At 49.1% G+C, this 19632-nt stretch overlaps 1 protein-coding gene across 3 annotated transcripts; it reads left to right on the top strand.

Annotated features, from left to right (window-relative positions):
- The first annotated feature begins 1216 nt into the window (after positions 1–1216).
- Positions 1217–19144, top strand: WDR73 (WD repeat domain 73). 3 transcript variants are annotated; one of them, XM_067697560.1, is made up of 11 exons: positions 1217–1438; positions 1743–1898; positions 2069–2240; positions 4142–4367; positions 4902–4969; positions 5278–5366; positions 7484–7572; positions 8204–8268; positions 14172–14336; positions 14670–15029; positions 16137–19144. In XM_067697560.1, exons 4-11 carry the CDS (start codon positions 4327–4329, stop codon positions 16370–16372), a joined length of 1113 nt encoding a protein of 370 aa, XP_067553661.1. In that variant the 5' UTR covers positions 1217–1438; positions 1743–1898; positions 2069–2240; positions 4142–4326; the 3' UTR covers positions 16373–19144. The 3 variants fall into 3 exon arrangements, with proteins under 3 accessions (XP_067553661.1, XP_067553653.1, XP_067553643.1); XM_067697552.1 differs by lacking the exon at positions 1743–1898; XM_067697542.1 differs by lacking the exons at positions 1217–1438; positions 1743–1898; positions 2069–2240; positions 4142–4367 and adding an exon at positions 4403–4533.
- Positions 19145–19632: the final 488 nt, after the last annotated feature.

Here is a 19632-nt window from a genome sequence, read left to right as displayed (position 1 = left end):
TATGGCAAGAATAATAATAGCAAGTACCGTTTTTGAGCCAGACTGGGGAGTAGGTTCGGTCACAGCCACACTGTGCAGTGTTTCTGAGAAGAGTCCAGGGCTCAGGGGTTGGTCAGTACCCTGCTCCTCCATCATTCACTCCTTTTGTACTCTGTCTCTCTAATGAGATGGTAAACTCCTGTGGGAGCAGGACACTATCTTTTGTGTCCCTGCCCTCCTGTGCCTGGCATAGTGCTCTGAACATTGGTGTTTAGTAAACATTTAAGCAAAAATAAATGTATTATTTTGGAGCACAGTGTCTTCTATTCATTAAGTGCTGCCACTGACCCAAAATTTCCAAGACAAGTCTGGACAGCTCCTTTGGAGGAGGAGAGTGCTGACTTTGAGAGGGAGTCCTATAGGACTGTTGCTTCCTGCCACAAAATAATTGGGCTAAAAAATGTAAAACTATTAAAAATAGGGCAATGTGGTTATTGCCATTTTACAATTGAAGAAGGTGAGGGTCAGTGAGGTCACACAGCTTGTATACAGACTCTTGGTCCAGTGCTCTTTTCACTCCCCTGACCCAAAGATCTGCCTCCTGGCCAACTGATAAGCCAGTCTCTCCCAAGCTGGGCGCCCATTTGTGGGGGGAGGGTGGGGGAGGGGAGGGCTCGGCCATCCATCGTTCTGCACTCCTACCCTGAGCACCTGCTGTGATTTCCACAGCACCTGGTGAGTGCCGGCTGTGAGAAGGCAGAGAGCTGGGTGAACCCGGTCAGATTCCCCAGGAGGGAAGGGCCAACTGGCATTTTATGGAGCTCCTCTAGTGCCTGGCACTATGCTGGGCACTGTAACGCCTGTGTTACACAGGAGGCATCCTCGCCCCCTTTTCTACCCTTAGAAAGAGGCACAGAGGTGAAGGAACCGCTCGTTGGCCGAAAGCCCTTGGGAGCGGTGAGGGAGGGCCAGGGGAGCCGGCTTTGCCCAGGTCCCCAGCTTGAAGGTGGTGGGCTTGGGCCCGAACGCCCTGAGGAAACGGTGCCCACGTGGGGTTAGGAGTGCGGCCGTGCGGGCTGTGGAGGGGGCCCCTGACCGAGACCCCCACCCAAGGGCTGGCGAGGACAGGAGGGTCGGAGGAGGGCGGGGCAGGAGCGGCAGCGAGCGCGCCGGGGCGGGCTCTTCGGGGCAGGCTCCGCCCCCAGGGGCGCGGGTTTAAAAGGAGGGAAGGCGCGCGTCAGGGACCTGAGCCGTGGCTAAGTGCACCTGAACTGAGGCGCGGCCGGCACACAGCCATGACCCTGCGGGCGCGGGGCGCGGGGTGTTCGGCTGCTCGGAGGCCTTCTGCTCTTCGCTCTGCTCGCTGCCGCCGCCGCCCCGTTTAGCTGGGATCTCCCGGAGCCCCGCAGCCGGGCCAGCAAGATCCGAGTGCACCCGCGGGGCAATCTCTGGGCCACCGGTAAGTCTTCGCGGTACGGGCAAGCGCCCCTCACCCTGCTCTGACCCCATTTTCCTTCTCTGGCCTCTCCTCAGCCATGGACACTAGTGTCCAGGCTAGAGGGGACCCTGGAACTCATCTAACAGATGGGGAACTTGAGACCCAGACCCAATGACGGTTAAATCACTCACCCAGCCAGTTTAAAGCAGAGCTGGGGCTGGATCCTAAATCTACCTGCCAGCCCGCCGTGCCCCTTCTCTTAGACAAGACTTTACTGAATCTTCTAACCTCTGGTGTGTCTTCTCTCTGCACCTCCACCTTCCAGACACCTCTTGTTCTCCACTTCCTTCTCTGCCGTTCCCGTCCCTCTTCTAAGCAGACAGCACAACTGGCAGAGTTTCTTCCTGGCCCTGGGGCATCCCACCCTCCTTCCAGCTGTGCCGTCCCCTCCACCCCATCTACCTGCTCAGGAAAAGCTGAGGTACAGGCTTTGCTACCACCCGCGGTCTTTGTAGCTCCTGGTGACGAGGAGGAGGAAGGTTGTGTATCTTCCTGCCATGAGAACTGAAAAGTGAGAGAGATGGGGAGCTTTCCCACTGGGATAGGATCCTTGCTCCCTGACTTCCTTGTGCCTCGGCACCTCCTTTCTAGGTCACTTCATGGGCAAGAAGAGTTTGGAGCCCCCAGCCCATCCCTATTGGGGACAGCTCCCCACATCTCCCTGAGGGACCAGAGACTGCAGCTGAGTCATGATCTGCTCAGGATCCTCCTGCAAAAGAAAGCTCTGGGCATGAGCCTCAGCGGCCCAGCACCTCACACCCAGGTGAGCCAGGCCCGGGAGAGGCTCAGCCAGGGCTGCCCCTGGATCCAGCATTGGGCTTACGGTGTGAGTGCCCAGCCAGGGTGTGATAGGTCCACCCAAGAAAGTCAGCGATTCTAGGCTCTCCCTGTGATCTAGAGCTCAAACGGAGAGGATTCTGAAGAAAGAAAGCTGACCTTCCCAGCAAACCCCATGGAACAAAAAGTAAGGGAAGACGTTCCCCTCACCCATTGCCCAGTCTAAAGTCACAGCCTGGGATTATCCAGCAGGACCTTCCCCTACCTCCACCCCAGTCTACACAGACTTGCCCCACCCCAGCTGTCCACCTTTGCTGTGCCCTGTATGTGCCTGTTGGGACCCTGAGGCTCAGAGAAGGGATGAAAAGAGTTAGTCAGCAGCTAACACAGAGTCTAGACCTTGTTCACCTTGACCAGTGCTCTTCCCAGTCTCTCGTCTGCCTCAGTGACCAGTGGCAGGGTTTCTCAACGCCAGCACTTGATATTCTGGGCTGGACAATTCTCTGTTGTGGGAGTTGTCCTGTGCATTGTAGGACGCTTAGCTGTGTCCCTCGTCTCTATCCACTAGAGTATGGATAGATACTGTTAGGACAACCAAAAATGCCTCCAGACATTGCCAGAGGTCCTCTGGGGAGGGGACAGGGGAGGGAGCCAAAATCACCCTGGGTTGTAAACCACTGACCTATGGGGTTCAAGGCCCCAGAGTTGAAGCCAAGCCAGCTTTCATCTCCAGCCTGGCAGAGGGGCAACTCCTCCATTCTCTGTCCCTGGCGCTGTCCCCATCCCACACCACCTTCCCTGGTACTTCGTTGCTATGTGAAGAAGGCAGTGTAATGTGGTAGAATGGGGGCTCTGGTGACAGCATGCTGGGTTCATAAGCTAGCTACTTAGTAGCTGTGTGACCTTAGACATGTCATTTAACCTCTCCAAGCCTCATCTTCTTCATCCATTAAATGGGAACAGTAGTGCCCCTCTCCTCTTAAATGAGACCATTTGTGTCACATGCTGAGCATGATGCCTAATGCATAGAAAGCACTTAGTAAACAGGAGCTGTTGCCAGTCTGTGAGCTTCCTGGCAGCACCAGTGGCTGACTTAACTTTGTGTCCCCCACCATGCCTAGCATATAATATGTACATCTTGAAAGAAGGGAGGGGCATTCCCTACAAAAGGTTCATCCCCAGCCCCATGGGGAACTAAGATCCCACATGCCGCGCAGTGTGGCCAAAAAAAAAAAAAAAAAGAGCCACCAGCCTCTGGAGACCTCAGATGTAAGGGCCAGGTGCTCGGGCTGGCTGAGTCTGAAGGCAGACAATGTCCCCTCCGGGGCCACTGGTCTCGAAGGCCTGAAACATGAAGACCAACTAGAGAATCTCAGAGGAAGCAGTACTTAGCCCTAGGGGGTGGGACTTCAGAAGTGAGGTCTTGGGCAGAGCTGGAGGTGGGGGAGTAAAAACACTGTCCGGCCCAGGGCCAGGCATGGTACTTGGACTTTACTTCTATGATCTCCTTTGACTGTCATGACCACTCTATGAGGTTGAGGCTGTTATTCTGAGAAAACCACTACCCTGACCCCTCCCAGGCCCTTCAGGGAGAGAGGCACTGGGGGCCTGCCCCTGCCTACCTCTGTGGATGCCTAGCACTTAGGAATGGCAGGATGCCCCTATCTTATCGTATAAGATATCCTAAATATTGCATGGACATACTTAAACGAAAAAAATTTTTCGTTGTTCACCTAAAATTGGAATTTAACCGGGCGTCCTGTATTTTATCTGGCCTTTTCCTCTGATCTGCAAATACCCGGTCATAAAACGAGGGTGTATTTGGTCCCTCAGGCCCCGCCCGGAACTGACATCCTGGGAATCCCTGAATTTTCGTCTTGTTTCCAGGAGAGTTTATCCGGAGAATCCCGGACATAGCTAGCTAAGGGTACCGCAGGTCCGCGGCGGCGCTAAGGGACCTCTAAGGCCCCGCCCCCGCGTCAGACCAGGCCGCGCCCCACTCCTCGCGAGAGGGCCGCTCTTGCCCAGGATGGTTCAGAGGCGGAAGTGGAGTACCGGAAGCGACAGTTGCCATGGAGCCCGCGGAGGACTGGCTGGTGGAATCCTTGCGCTTGTAAATCGTGTGGGCTTGGGACGTGGAATCCGGGTCTGGAGCTGGCTTGGGGGCGGACGGGCGCGGCATGGAGCACGCAGGAAACCCGCGGCATGTGGGGCGGGACCTGTACGGAGAACTCTGCCTGGGCCTCGACTCCCGCAGCTGGGAAATGGCACCTTCCTGTGTGCGCAAATTGTGTGAAGTACTAGTAGGGGCAGTGCTTGTGGAGGATAATAATAACATAAGTGACTATTTATTTTGCGCCAGGCTCTGGGTTAAACCTTAAACAAAGATTATCTCGATTCCTCACGTCAACCTTGGGAAGTCTGAGTACTCTAGGAGTTCCATTTTACAGATGAGGACGAGACTCAGGGAAACTGTGATTGGCCTGCCCCCAGTCACACAGGGGATGAAATGTGTAACAAGGCTTGATCCCAGTTCTGCCTGATTCCAGAGCCTGGGCCCCCAGCTGCCGAACCATGCTAACATCTCAGGTTCTTTAACAGCTGTAAAGTGCAATGCATCGTGTGATGTTGTGTCTCTATCATGCAGGTACCAGGATTTCCATGCATTCGACCTCTCGGGAGCCACTCGAGTCCTTGAATGGATTGGTGACAAAGGTGATGTGCCCTGCCTGGCCCTGAAGAACCACTCCTCAAGCTGGAACTCAGGAGCTCAGCCCAGAGGGACCCAGCCCTTCTTCTGGGAGCTTGAGGGCCTCTTGGTCACTTGTAGCAATTTCATGCCCCATCAGCATTATATTTCTCTTATGAAGATCTAGATCTCTTCCATGCCTCAGTACAAGGCTGCATACCAATGGCAGAAGAGTTTGTCTTTGCTTTGGGAGATTTGGCAGAGTGTCTGGACCCAGCTGTGGTCCAGAATCTTTCTAGCACTTTGTCACAGCTTATTCTGCTTCTTTTTCCAGGAATCTTGGTTGCTGGCTATGAAAGCCTGAAAAAAAATGAGATTCTTCATCTGATATTACCTCTCAGACTTTCTGTAAAAGAAAACCAGGTAACTTGAAATATTTATGCTGAGTATATGTGTCTACTTCTACTCATTTATTAAATCTTTATGGAGCTCCTATTGTCTACTAAATATTGTCCTGGATACTAGAAAGAGAAAAACTGTAAGCCCTGGGCCTGCCCTTATAGTCTAATAAAGGGAGGCAAATGTGCACAGAGGTAGGTTGTACAGAAAATCCTGTGATTTACAGAGGGCTCCTAGAGCAAGAAGTCAATTATACTTTATCAAGAATAGATTTAGGGGGAATTCCCTGGTGGTCCAGTGGTTAAGACGTCACACTTCCACTGCAGGGGGCCCGGGTTCGATCCCTGGTCGGGGAACCAAGATCCCATAAGCCGTGCCACACGGCCGGAAAAAAAAAAAGTTTAGGGAGCAATTAGAGTATGAAGGGTGGTTGAAACCTTAGAATGGTTAAGATCACCTAGGATGAATGTGTAGTATATAAAGAATAAGAGGAGAAGATGGCTAAAGACAGAACATCAGGGAGAACACTTAAGAAATGAGTAGAAAGGGGCTTCCCTGGTGGTGCAGTGGTTGAGAGTCCGCCTGCCAATGCAGGGGACACGGGTTCGTGCCCCGATCCGGGAAGATCCCACATGCCGCGGAGCGGCTGGGCCTGTGAGCCATGGCCGCTGAGCCTGCGTGTCCGGAGCCTGTGTTCCGCAACGGGAGAGGCCACAACAGGGAGAGGCCACAACAGTGAGAGGCCTGCGTACTGCAAAAAAAAAAAAAAAAAAAAAAAAAACAGAAAAAAAAAGAAATGGATGGGTAGAGGAAGATGATGAAGCCACAAGGAGTACTGAGAAAGAATAGTCTTTGAAGTAGGAGGAGTCTCAGAAAAGGCCAGTGATCCAGAAGCCAAGAGATAAGAATGTGTCACGAAGAGTTGATAGCTGCCTAATGTTACTATAAAATCACTCAGGCTCATTGGCTAGATCAGTCCTGCCTTTATTGCCCTTGGGTAAATTTCCTTCCTAATGTTTTTGATCTTCCTCATCCCTACCCCTCAAGCTGAGTCAGGAGCTCACCAAAATTGAGCCTTGATGAGAGACCTGATTTACCTCCTGCCTCACCCCTGGCTTTCCCTCTGTTCTCTTGTGGCCACCTCCTCTTCCCCTGCCTCTGGTTCCTCACGTGGAGATAGTAGAGTCTAGTGGCTAAGAGCATGGCCTTCGGTTAGACAGACTTGGGTTCAGATGTATAACGTAACCCCTGTGACCTTAGAAAAGTTGCTTAAGCTCCCTATGCCTTGGCTTTGTCATTTTAGAACAGGGATAATTATACTGCCCAGGTCATATAAACAGGGTGGCTGACACAGTGAGCACTGGATAATTGGCAGTTGTATTTTTTTAATTAATTATTTTATTTATTTTATTTATTTATTTGGCCGCATTGGGTCTTTGGTGCTGCACAGGCTTTCTCTAGTTGTGGTGAGCGGGGGCTACTCTTCGTTGCTGCTTGTGGGCTTCTCATTGCGGTGGCTTCTCTTGTTGCGGAGCACGGGCTCTAGAATGCGGGCTGCAGTAGTTGTGGCTCGCAGGCTCTAGAGCACAGGCTCAGTAGTTGTGGTGCACAGGCTTAGTTGCTCTGCAGCATGTGCAATCTTCCCGGACCAGGGCTCGAACCCATGTCTCCTACATTGGCAGGCGGATTCTTAACCACTAGCAGGTGGATTCTTAACCACTGAACCACCAAGGAAGTCCTGGCAGTTGTATTTTTATTGCTGGAAGAACCCACCTAACTTCCAGTGCGAGGTGTGGGGAGGAGTGGGGCTGTGTTAGTTGGCTGATACATTCCACCTTTCTCTGTTAAGCCTCTGTGACTCCTCTAAGAAGGCTTGGAATATAACACTTGTGCTGTGGTGAAAGGTTAGAAGAAAGGTTTTGGATGTGCAGGAAAGAAAGGAAGCTATCTGTGTGAGCAGCTGAGACCAATATTTGCAAATAACAGCACCCTGAGGCCCTGCCCAGAGAAGCATCATTGCCACCTGAGCGGCTTCCATGGCTTCCTGCCAGGCTGGGATATGGCTCCTTACTTAGAACTTGTCTGAAACGTTCCTTTGGAGAGCGGTCCCCTATCTGACTGGCCACCCCTTTGTATTTTAGGGCTTATTCCCTGAAAGAGATTTCAAGGTACGCCATGGAGGATTTTCAGACAGGTCTGTCTTTGATCTGAAGTATGTGCCAGACACCAGGTATGGTCAGCTCTGTTACCCAGACCTTCCATTCAGGATGGAGTGGCTGGAACTTTAGGGGTATCCTGTATCTTTATCACCACCCCTCCCCATCCCACCTCAGCACAGGGGCACATGGGAGGGCATGTGCACACACAGATCTGGAATACAAAGAAACCAGTGCTCGGTGGCTTTACGGTCCCTCACAGACCTCTTGACTATGGTAACCCACAGATTGCTGGCGTTGCTCTAGGGAATAGATATAAAGTAGAAGGGATGCTCTTAGCTTCTCAGAGAGCTGGTGGTGGGTAGTTGGGGCTAATAGCTCAGTTGGCAGAGGCCAGAGCCTCTGGGTGAGGCTTCTGTGTTCAGGCTCCCTGCTGGGTCCTCTAGCACACTTCATGCCACGTGGAAGCCAGGGCTCAGTCCCACGACTCTCTGTGAGCTGTGGACCTGTCCCTAAAGGGGAACAAGCCTGCTCCTCCTCTGTTAAATGAGGGTGACTGATCTTGATGCCCCCTCCCTGCGTAAGCTCTCCTGATACAGGGAGTGTAGGAATCCCAAGCTGAGTGGGCTGGAGAGGGAGAGGCTGAGGGCTGTATGGGTGAGCTCCCCACTGTCTGGGCTGAGATTTCTTATCCATCCTGAATAGGTTGCTGGTGACCAGTGGCCTTCCCGGTTGTTACCTGCAGGTGTGGCAGGTTGCAGAGGAGAGCGGTAAGTGACTTTGACTCGGCGGGGTTGGGTTTGTAGGAAAGCCTGTTATTCTCACACCCCCAATCCCTAATCTGAGCCAGTTAAGAAACAGACTCAGAGCCAGTGGGAATTAAAATGCGGTATCTACTGGGACTTCCCTGGCTGTCCAGTGATTAAGACTCTGTGCTTCCACTGCAGGGGGCACGGGTTCAGTCCCTGGTCGGGGAGCTAAGATCCCACATGCCACATGGTGTGGCCAAAAAAATTTTTTTTAAATGCAGTATCTACTTTAATGCAGCAAAGGTGAATTAGCAGCCACAGCAGTGCACACAAGCCCCAGGTGGAGCTTCCTATAGCTTGCTTCAGGAATTGAGTTTACCAGCCCAGCCAGAGGCAGAGCACCTGGTGAAGTTCGGGCCCCTCCCACCCCAGGCAGGGGCAGAGCAAAGGCAGCAGGGAGGTCACCTCTCACTGCAGGCATGCTGCTCTCAGGGAGGGAAAACAGTGAGTGAGCACAAGGCTGGGCTGACCAGTCTCCCACTCAGAGACATAGCTCTGCTGCCCAACAGGAACAGGAAAGTTGGGAAAGGCGCAGGAAGCGTTAGTCCTGTTCCTCTGGGAGTCGGGGGAGTTCCCTCATAGTATCCCCTCCAGCAGGAGGTTTGCGGTTCCCCTGTCAGGCAGGCACCGAAGCCTGCAGCCCTGATCCAGCCCCTGCCATCCCTCCTTGGGTTAGAGCATTGCTGACCAGCATGGAAGCGGGCCTCAGAGGCAAAGGCAGCCGCTCTTGGAACTGCCCCTTGGCTTGTGTGGTCCTCTGCCTCACTTGGATGCTTCCCAGAAACCGGTAGCAGCTGTTGGCTTCTCCCCAAGCTTCACTGCTGCAGGAATGTGGTTCTGGTCCTCATTTGGTTTTTGAGGTCACTGACCCTGTGGACTTTCCTTTGTTGTTTCTTCCTTGTCACTTGTCTTATGCTGTAGCTTCCAGGTGTGTGTATATACTTATTTGTAGTTATGATTGTTTATTTTTTCATAATTTTATTGAAAGTCACCCATTTTAAGTATACAGTTCAGTGATTTTTTTCTTTTTAGTAAATTTAACAAGTTGTGCAACTATAATCACTTTTAGGATATTTTCATGACCCCAGTAAGATCCATCATGCCAATTACGATTAACCCCCATGCGCACACCCTGCCCCAGGCAACCACTAATCTGCTTTCTGTCTCTATGATAGATTTGCCTTTTCTGGATATTTCATATCAATGGAATCATACAACATGTGGTCTCTTGTATCTGGCTTCGTTCACTGAGCATAGTACTTTTGAGGTCCACCCTGTCATACAATGTCATAACGTGTATCAGCAGTTTGTTCCTTTCTGTGGCTGAACAGTATTCCATTTATGGATGTATCACATTTGTCTATCTGTTCACCAGTTGATGGATCTGATTTTTGGTTATTAGGAATGATGCTGCTAAGAACATTCATGTACAAGTCTCTGTGGACCTATGTCTTCATATGTCTTGGATAGACATTAGGAATAAAATTGCTGGATCATGTGGTAAACTTATGTTTGATTTTTAAAAAATTTTTTGTTTGTTTGTTTGATTTTTTAAGAAACTCCCAAACTCTTTTCCAGAATGGCTTCATCATTTACATTCCCACCAGCAGTGTATGAGGGTTCCTGTTTCTCCATGTCCTCACCAACATTTGTTATTATCTGTCTTTTTTTTTTTTTTTTTCTTTTGTGGTATGCGGGCCTCTCACTGTTGTGGCCTCTCCCGTTGCGGAGCACAGGCTCCAGACACGCGGGCCCAGCAGCCATGGCTCACGGGCCCAGCCTCTCCGCGGCACGTGGGATCTTCCCGGACCGGGGCACGAACCCGTGTCCCCTGCATCGGCAGGCAGACTCCTAACCACTGCGCCACCAGGGAAGCCCTATCTGTCTTTTTTATTAAAGCAGTCCTAATGGATGTGAAATTGTATATCATGTGGCTTTCATTTGCAATTCCTTAATGACTAATAATGTTGAGCATCTTTTTGTATGCTTATTAGCCATTCATGTATCTTTGGTAAAATGCCTATTCAAATCTTCCTAAGGGTGTTTTGTTGTTATTTTTTTCCCCCTTAGCAGGCTGAGATAACATGCTGTCACAGGGCCTTTGATATGCCAGTTTCACTGTACATTTTAATAGATACTTGTTCGGATTAATTAACAATCTATAAGATGTAACAGTAATATTAATGAGTGTATATTATATTCCAGTCACTGTACTAATCACTTTCCATGTGTGATCTCATTAAATTCTCATAAGTCTGAGAACAAACTCTTTCCCAGAGAGGCTAACTTGTTCAGAGTCACAAAGATGGTTGCAGAACCAAGACTTAAATGTAGTCTGACTTCAAAGTCTGCTTATAACTCTGCCTGGTGGTAACTATAGTTAGATAATAATAATTGATCTCAGTATAGTATGTAGGGGCTCTGAAAAAAAGGTCATAGGGTATTTACTCACTGGCAACATAGTCTGTGCCACCATTTTGCTTAGATCTGGTTCCTGGAAGTAAGATCTACTTATGAAAGGGCACATAATAATAATAATAATTATAACAGTAATAATAATTATTATTATAATAATTATAATTATATAATCATAATATATATTATATAATATATAATGTATAATATATAATATATATTATATATATTATATATAATATAATATATAATATTATAATTATTATTATTATTATTACTGTTATTTGTAGCAGTAGCTAACATTTCATCATTTAGTCATTATTCATTGTGTGCTTCCGGTGTGTCAAGCATTGGGCAAGGTTCTGGGGATATAACAGCAAGCACTCACATAGATGTTCCTTGCTTTCTTGGTGCTTATATTTTATGAAATATTTTGCCCAGTTTTTCATTGGCTGTTTTGTCTTTATTGACTTGTGAGAGTTCTTTGTACATTCTAGATACATGTTATTTATCAGATATATGTTTTGCTAATATTTTCTCCCTGTCTTTTCATTTTCTTAATAGTGTCCTTTGAAGCATAAAAGTTTTAAATTTTGATGAGGTCCGTTTTAATAATAAAACAGTGTTATATCTAAGAAATCTTTACTTAATCCATAGATTTTCCCCAGTGTTTTTTCCAAAAGTTTTATTGTTTTAGCTCCAACATTTAAGTCTGTGATCTCTTTAGAGTTAACTTTTGTGTATGGTAGGTATGAGGGAGGGGTCTAAGTTCATCTTTTTGCGTATGAATGTCTGGTTGTCCCAGCACCATTTGTCAGAAAGCCTGGCCTTTCTCCACTGACCTGCCTTGGTGCCTTTGGTGAAAATCAGTTGATTGTGAATATAAGGATTTATTTCTGGACTCTCCGTTCGGTTCCAGTGATCTCTATGTCTACCCTTATGTCAGTAACTTATAGTTGTTTTTTATCTTTCCCTAAAAATAGGCTGCGTGGGGCAGCAATGGTTTAAAGATGAGGGGGGCGCCTTGGAGCTCTTTTGTCCTGACGGTGCCTGGGGTACCAGATGCCGTATAGAACCTGTAGCCCCAGGCCCAGGAGAGCTAGGCCCAAGGAGACTTGCTCTGACACTCATACGAGAGTAGGAAATCAGATAGTTACCTTCCCCTGGATATTAGTGCAGAATATTCCAGAATCTGGGGAAGGCTGGCCAGCTGTTTTCCTAGACGCCTAAAAATGTAGCATTATCTTGGTGAATTTTCCAAGGTCCAGGTTTGACCCACAGCTTTGGTATCTCAGAAACCTGATTCTGTCAGCACACCCAGAACAAATCTAATCTGTTATTAGGGGCAGACACGCTCACCAGACTCACAGGACTGCTGTATAAACCAGAACGCAGATTTATTAGTTTATAATGAAAAAATAAGTGTCCCTAAAAGTGGAATATTCCAGATCCTTATTCTTTTCCTATAGAAGACCTAACCTAGTCAAAGCCTGCATGGTAAACATAACCATAACAAGAGGAATCAGCTCCGAGGCTTCCAAATGGTGTTTTCATAAGCTCTCTTAGGCAGAGGGTATAGAACTTGTGAAGGCTTGGCTCTCCAGGCCCCTGGAGGGAGGGCCTGTGGCCTCTCCTCTCAGCTCTGGGGCTGAGGAGTCCACTGAGAAGGTCTTTAGGTGGAGACATACCTAACAGCCTCAGCTGAATGTCTCCCGCAGCCTCTACTTTGAAGTTAACTTCAGTCTGGAGTGGCTCTCTCTGCCGTGGACGGGGCCCCAGCATTTTCTTTGCCGTTGTGGCAGAACAGCCCCCTCTCATGGGCACCACTTTTCCTTTAGACGTGGTAAAACGTTAGCTCAGTATTGCAGGTGTGGAGCCATTCTGACTCCTTAAGGAGTGTGCGCACCGCAGCTCCGACCCGTTCTGTTGGTTTAATCTTCTGACAGCCTTCTTTCTTTTATTGCCCAGTTCTTGGAGGTGCCTCACTGCATCTTTTGCTTTGATTTTGTAGTAGTTTTTCTTTTCATTTGGCTAGTTGGTGTGGATTTCCTAAAGGGGGCATTTTAACACTGACAAGAGAGGGGATGAGGAGGAACCTGCATTGCTTTCCTGTTGTAACTACGGAGCACAACTCTCCAGTCAGGAGCTCTGAAGCCTTTGTTTTCTACGGCATCTTTGAAATAGGTCTTTGCAGGCTGTCCCTTGTCCTCCTCCTTCCCCGCCGTCAGGGGACAAATCACACCTGAGAACCAGCCCTGGCTCAGAGCAGCAGGTACTGGGGAATCTGTTCCAGGCTCCTAAGTCTTTGGAAAGGGAAAAGGGAGCCGCTTAAGTGGGGCCTGGGGAAGTGAGGCAAGCTGTGCTGGGCTGGTTTGAATCGCAGCCTCACTGGCACTCCCCGGAGACACACGGTCCTGAGGCTCAGCTGTTGTGTCTGCTCCGAACTCCGCGGCTCCTAGGGTAGAGCAGTTATGTTCAGCAAGTCTAGACAAAGTGCACTGAGAGTCTGTGGTTTGGGGAGCAGGACCCAAGGGGCCTCTGCATCCTAGCCCAGCCTGGCCACACCTTCTGTGACTCCTTGTATGTGAACTGTCTCCAGGGAACTGACTGCCACGTGCTCGCTTGATAAGCCGCGTTAGTGTTCCTTCTCTCATCCATCTCTTCCTCATCCTCTTACCTATCCTCTAGAATTTAAAAATACATAGATCTCCATTTTCTTCAGAGAATGTGAAACCAAACAGTGAGCTCCCTCTTGGAGCAAGAAAATATAAAATGGAAAATATGCATCTCCCTTTAAGTAGTTTGTACAGCAAACTACTTGTTCTGAACTATGTTATAAATGGAGAATGCAGAGATGGGAACCTGTCTGCTGTCGAAGCAGACTGAGGTGAACAAAGCTAAAATTTGATTTAACCTGAGGGCAAGTATGTCTTTTTAACGTTCAGTGTAAAAAAGATGTGGACTTTCTTGCCCTGTTTATGTTTGAAGACAAAGACATCTGTGTTATAACCTTGACCTGTTAGGATTCGGCCAATTGCTTGAGGTCATGGGACATGTTTTTGAAGAAATAATATTACTTCATGGACTCCGTTCCTGTTATTTCCAGTTAAGGGGTAAATAACATCATCGGCGTGTGCTCTCCTTTTCTCTTCCTTTATTTGTTCTCTGCAAAACTATAAAAAGCCAGAACTGCTGGGGAGGTTTTGAGATGGCTGCTATGATTCATTATCTCCCATTTGCAAAACAGTTCATAAGACAAATTACAGAGAAACTACAGTGCTTCTGACAGTTTCCAAAAAGTAAACACAACGCACAGTGATGATGTCTCCACATCCTCTCTCACCAGCCGTGAGGCCCTGTCTCCCCTGACCTTCTGGCAGGCCTTCACCATGGAATGTTTCAAACCTGCATTAACATTCTGGACTTCAGCCACTTCCATCTTCCCCCAGATGTCATTAAGGCCGTCAGCACCATTGATGTGCACGAGAAGGAGGGGCGTCTCTGGCCCAGGATGGCCATCTTCTCGTCGGCGGCGCCCGGAGTCCTCCACGGGGCCAGGCTCAGCAGTCTGAAGGTGGTGGATCTGGAATCACAGAAGACCACCTACAGCTCAGGTACCGCAGCCCCTTGCCGGCTCCTACCAGCCCCACCCAGCCACGCTGGAAACCGAATCCAACCCTGTGTGCCAGCTGCTGGGGAAACGAGATGAGTGAGAGGCAGGGCCAGGCCTCGGGGGCCCCTGTTCTGGGGCTGGGGAAGGCAGTCCCGGGACCGGCACCCAACCAGCCAGGCGGACCGTGTGAGATGAGAAGGCGGCAGGATGTGGTTCACTCGGCGGGGGGCTGGTGGGGAGCTGCCCAGAGGAAGGGGCTTGGACCAGCCAACGGCGCCAAACCACTGGACCCATTTGACTGCAGCCACTTTTCTCCTCTCGCCCCGCTGTCCAGGTGTCAGTGATGACGAGTTGCTGAGTAGCCTGCAGGTCCTGGACGCAGACACCTTTGCCTTCTGCTGCACCTCGGGCCGCCTGGGGCTTGTCGACACCCGCCAGAAGTGGACCCCGTCAGAGAACCTCAGGCCCGGCTCTGGGTCCGCTGGAGGGAGGTGGTGTGCAGAAGCTGGGGGCCGGGGCCCTGGGCCCAGCATTGCCAGCCTTGGCTCGGACGGGCAGCTCTGTCTTCTTGACCCCCGGGATCTCTGCCAGCCGGTGAGCTTGGTCCAGTGCCCAGTGTCCATGCCTAGCCCTGACCCAGAGCTGCTGCGAGTGACTTGGGCTCCAGGCCTGGACAACTGCTTGGCCATTTCAGGTACGCTGAGAGGATTTTGTGTCTGTCACTTGATCTCTCTCTTCCGGGGACTCTTGGGTGCTCAGGAAGGAGCCCGTAGTCCTGTAGTAAATCTGGCCCCAGAAGTTAAGGTTGCTCACAGAAAAGCTCCATATTAGCTCTCCAGGTTCTTTAGTGGTGGCCCTTCCACATCCTGGCTACCAGACTTCCCCACGCTGGTAGCAGGCCTTTCCTGTCGCAGCAGGAATTCAGTTCTGAGGTTGGTGGAGAGGCTGCGGATGGTAAGACACTAGGACAGCCACGGGCTGCACCAGGGAGAGGCGATAGGGTCTCAGCGGTGCCGCTCAGTCTACTCGCTTTTAGAACTACAGCAAGCTAGCTAGGTCAGCAGGCTCCTGGGTCTGGCCCGGCAGTATCTAGTTGAATGAGGGTGTGTAATGAGGTATCTGAAAGCCGATGGAAGGATCTTCTGACGGGGGGAGAGGTTGAAAGAATAGTTGAGAGAGCAGGAGAGGGTCATTGGTCACGGCAGGATCCAGAAAGAGCAGAAGAGCAGAACCAGGCTTGGGTAGTTCTCTCTAAAGGCTTCTCTTTCCCCCATCAAGTAGGAGACAAGGCCCTCTGCTGAGAGGGACTCACATGTGGAGGGATTAGAATTGGGGGCAAGTGGAAGAGGTTTGAAAAGTCTCTAAAGCCTCCGTTTCTTGGGGAAAATAATAGTACCTACTTCATACAGTTGTGAGGGTTAAAAGAGAGAGTGCAAGATTAGCCTTGGGCCTGGCACGTGATAGATGGACAACAGATGCTTATTGTTATAGCTCCTTGGAGTCATCAGCTGCTGACATTGACGGCAGATGTTACGTGCCCTTCAGTTGGCCTTTAATTTTATTTATTTATTTTTTTGGCTGCACTGCGCAGCTTGTGGGATCTTAGTTCCCCGACCAGGGATAGAACCCGTGCCCTCAGCAGTGAAAGCGCAGAGTCCAAACCACTGGACCGCCAAGGAATTCCCTCAGTTGGCCTTTAAGTATCTTGTGGCTATTTGATTCATCATCCTCTAGCCTGTTTTGGTTCCGTAGAGCATTCAGAGATTCAGCGTCAATGCTCGCTTTTCTTGTTCTTCCTCAGGTTTTGATGGGACGGTCCAGGTCTATGACGTCACGTCTTGGGGTGGAAGGGGGCGCCAAGTAGAACCTCTCTTCACTCACAAAGGTCACATCTTCCTAGACGGCAATGGGATGGACACTGCTCCACTGGTCACCACCCACACCTGGCACCCCTGCAAACCGAGGACTTTGTTGTCTGCAGCAAGTGATGCCTCTCTGCACGTATGGGACTGGGTGGACCTCCATGCTGCCCGCTGACTCCAGCATCTTTCCGCCCAGGCCCTAGGAAGCTGCTGTGTAGCAAGGATATTGATTCAAGATTCAAGTGACCACAGAGCCCTGTTACCAGCTGAGTGGCTGTGGGCAAGTTAACCAGCCCCTCAGTCCCAGTTTCTTTATTTGTAGAATGAGACTGGTAATAACTACCTGGTAGGACTGTTGGGAAAGTTAGAAGTAACATATTTAAAACTAACTGGTAAGGGGACTTCCCTGGTGGCACAGTGGTTAAGACTCCACACGCCCCAATGCAGGGGGCCCGGGTTCAATCCCTGGTCAGGGAACTAGATTCCACATGCATGCTGCAACTAAGAGTTCGCATGCCACAACTAAGGAGCCTGCCTGCCGCAACTAAGGAGCCCATGTGCTGCAACTAAGGCTCCTGCGAGCCACAACTAAGGAGCCCACCTGCTGCAACTAAGACCCAGCACAACCAAATAAATAATAAAAAATAATAATAATAACTGGTAGGATTCATGGCACAATAAAGATTTCGTAGCTACTCTTAGATCTGGGAGCCCCATTTCCCCCAAGTGTAAAATGGCAGCATTTTACCCCTGTCTGCATTCACAACATCATGGAATCTGAAGAGCCAACGAATGTAAACAGGTTCTGTGAACTTTTCTACAGAAGTGAAAATGTATAGTGACAGATAATCATGAAAAAAGTCAACCCCAGTAGCAATTAAGGAAATAGCAATTAAAATAAGGTTATGCCATTTTTATCTACTAAATTGCCAAATTTTAAAACATTTTTGCCTTGAACAGCTGTTAGAGGTTACATGGTACACAATTCAGAAGGTACAGAGGAGCATCTTAGTTCTTTGGGGGCAGCTGTTTTTAAAGGTGGTAACAGCCAGGGTGGGGAGCTAGGCATTCTCATCAGTACCACCTGCAGCTGGCATTCAGGCAGAGACTGGCCACCCTCCTCTTGGGCGGTTCTCACTGGAACACGGCCTTCACCAGGGTGATGCTTTCCAACCCCTGCCCCCCAGGGGAGTAGGCCCAAAGGACATTTCTTTTTGGTGGCCCGTAGCAAATATGAAAGTGTACCTGCATGTGATTCCTCACTGTCACATTTGTTAAAGGATTTTCAGCAATTTTCTTGTTGAAATTATGTGATTACTAGTCAGTTTGGGCTCTGATTTTTTTTTAAAGTAGCTTTATTGAGACATAATTCACATACCATACAATTCAACCATTTAAAATGTACAATTTAATGGGTTTTGGTATACTACTTTATTAGTTTTTAAAGATTATGGTAAAATATATCTAACAATTTGCCATTTTCCCCATTTTTAAGTGTACAACTCAGTGGCATTAATTACATTCACAATGTTGCATGACCAGCACCACTATTTGTTTCCAAAACTTTTCATCACCCCAAACAAACTGACTATTGTGGGCTCTGGTTTTTTGGCTCTCAGCTGGGCTCCTATAACAAAATGCCACAGACTGGGGTCTAAAACAACAGAGATTTCCTTCTCACAGTTCTGGAGGCTGGGAAGTCCAATATCAAGGTGCGGGCTAGGTGGGTTTCATCCTGAGGCCTCTTCTCTTAGCTTGTAGGTGGCCACCATCTTGCTGTGTGCTCACATGACCTCTTCTCTGTGCTCCTGCAGAGAAAGCCCTGGTCTCTGTTCCTCTTCTTATGACACCAGTCCTTTCAGATTAGAGCCTCACCCTTATGACATCACTTAACCTTAATTACCTCTTAAAAGCTCTATCTCCAAATACAGTTACATTGGGGGTTATGGGGGTGGGAGGGGGTATAATTTGACCCATAGCATTTAGGAATTATTTTGAAGTAAGAAAAACCTAATAATTTTTCCAATGAAATGATTTTTTTAATTAATTTAACAAATGTAATGAATGAGCATTACATTTTTTTTTTTTTTTTTTTTCTGTATGCGGGCCTCTCACTGTTGTGGCCTCTCCCGTTGCGGAGCACAGGCTCCGGACGCACAGGCTCAGCAGCCATGGCTCACGGGCCCAGCCGCTCCGCGGCATGTGGGATCTTCCCGGACTGGGGCACGAACCCGTGTTTCCTGCATCGGCAGGCGGACTCTCAACCACTGCGCCACCAGGGAAGCCCGAGCATTACATTTTGGAGAGATGTAATTAAACAATTTCAGACTCAAGATGTGATCCTTTTTACCATCGTCTGGAGTCTTCTCTCTAATCCTTTTCTTCCCCTCCATTGCCCCATGAGAACTGATTCTATAGATTCATTTCCAGAAAAAGGTAATTTCTTCTTTGCTGTGCGCCATTTCGGCTTAAGCTTAACAGGAACGCTCTGCTTTCAGATAGAAGAGGAAACCTATATGACAAATCAGGGATTTTTTTTTTTTCAAGAGAGTTGGATTACCAGCATAGCACTGGCTAAACTATATTATTTCACCAAGTAAAAGAGATGAATAATTTAGAAAATAGTAGAATTGATACATGAATTGAAAAGCTGCTTTTCTAGGGACTTCGCTGGTGGCGCAGTGGTTAAGAATCCGCCTGCCGATGCAGGGAATGCCCTAGTCCGGGAAGATCCCACACTGAAGCAGCTAAGCCCATGAGCCACAACTACTGAAGCCCACGTTCTAGAGCCGGTGCTCTGCAACAAGAGAAGCCACCGCAATGAGAAGCCCACAAGCAGCAACGAAGAGTAGCCCCCGCTCACCACAACTAGAGAAAGCCCATGGGCAGCAACGAAGACCCAACGCAGCCAAATTAAAAAAAAAAAAAAAACTTTAAAAGAAGAAAAGCTACTTTTCTGAAAAATACTGATACATCAGTCAGTCATGGTCCAGCCAGGAAGACTGAATCCACACCAGATAATTCAGTGGAGGGAATTTCATTATGTGGAATCTGAAAGAGGTTGCAAGGGAAGGTGAGGCCCTAAAGGAGGTGGTGGGTGTGTTGCCCAGAGCCCAGGAATGGGGCCTCCCAGTGGGAACTGAGCACAGTGATCTTGCCGGGCTGTGGCTGGGGCCGTGGCAGGATCTGAGACTGCAAACAGCTAGACTACAGGAAGTACAGAGAACGAAGGCCCCAGGCTTCTCTCCTTCCACCCTCCAACATCCTGCCTGTGCCATGGACCAAACCTGGCAGGAGCTCGTCAGCAAGGGAGCCTGGGAAATGCAGCAAGCAGGGTACGGGGCCAGGATGGATCTGAGGACAAACAGGCAAATGACTGGCACCACAGCCAAACCTCCTCAAGCAAGAAAAAGGAATAAAATGAATAAAGAAAAT

This window comes from Pseudorca crassidens, chromosome 1 (genome assembly GCF_039906515.1).
Source record: "Pseudorca crassidens isolate mPseCra1 chromosome 1, mPseCra1.hap1, whole genome shotgun sequence".
In the NCBI taxonomy this organism is placed as follows: Eukaryota; Metazoa; Chordata; class Mammalia; order Artiodactyla; family Delphinidae; genus Pseudorca; species Pseudorca crassidens.
The sequence above is the reverse complement of the archived record's forward strand: the minus strand, read 5'-3'. Positions and strand labels throughout refer to the sequence as shown.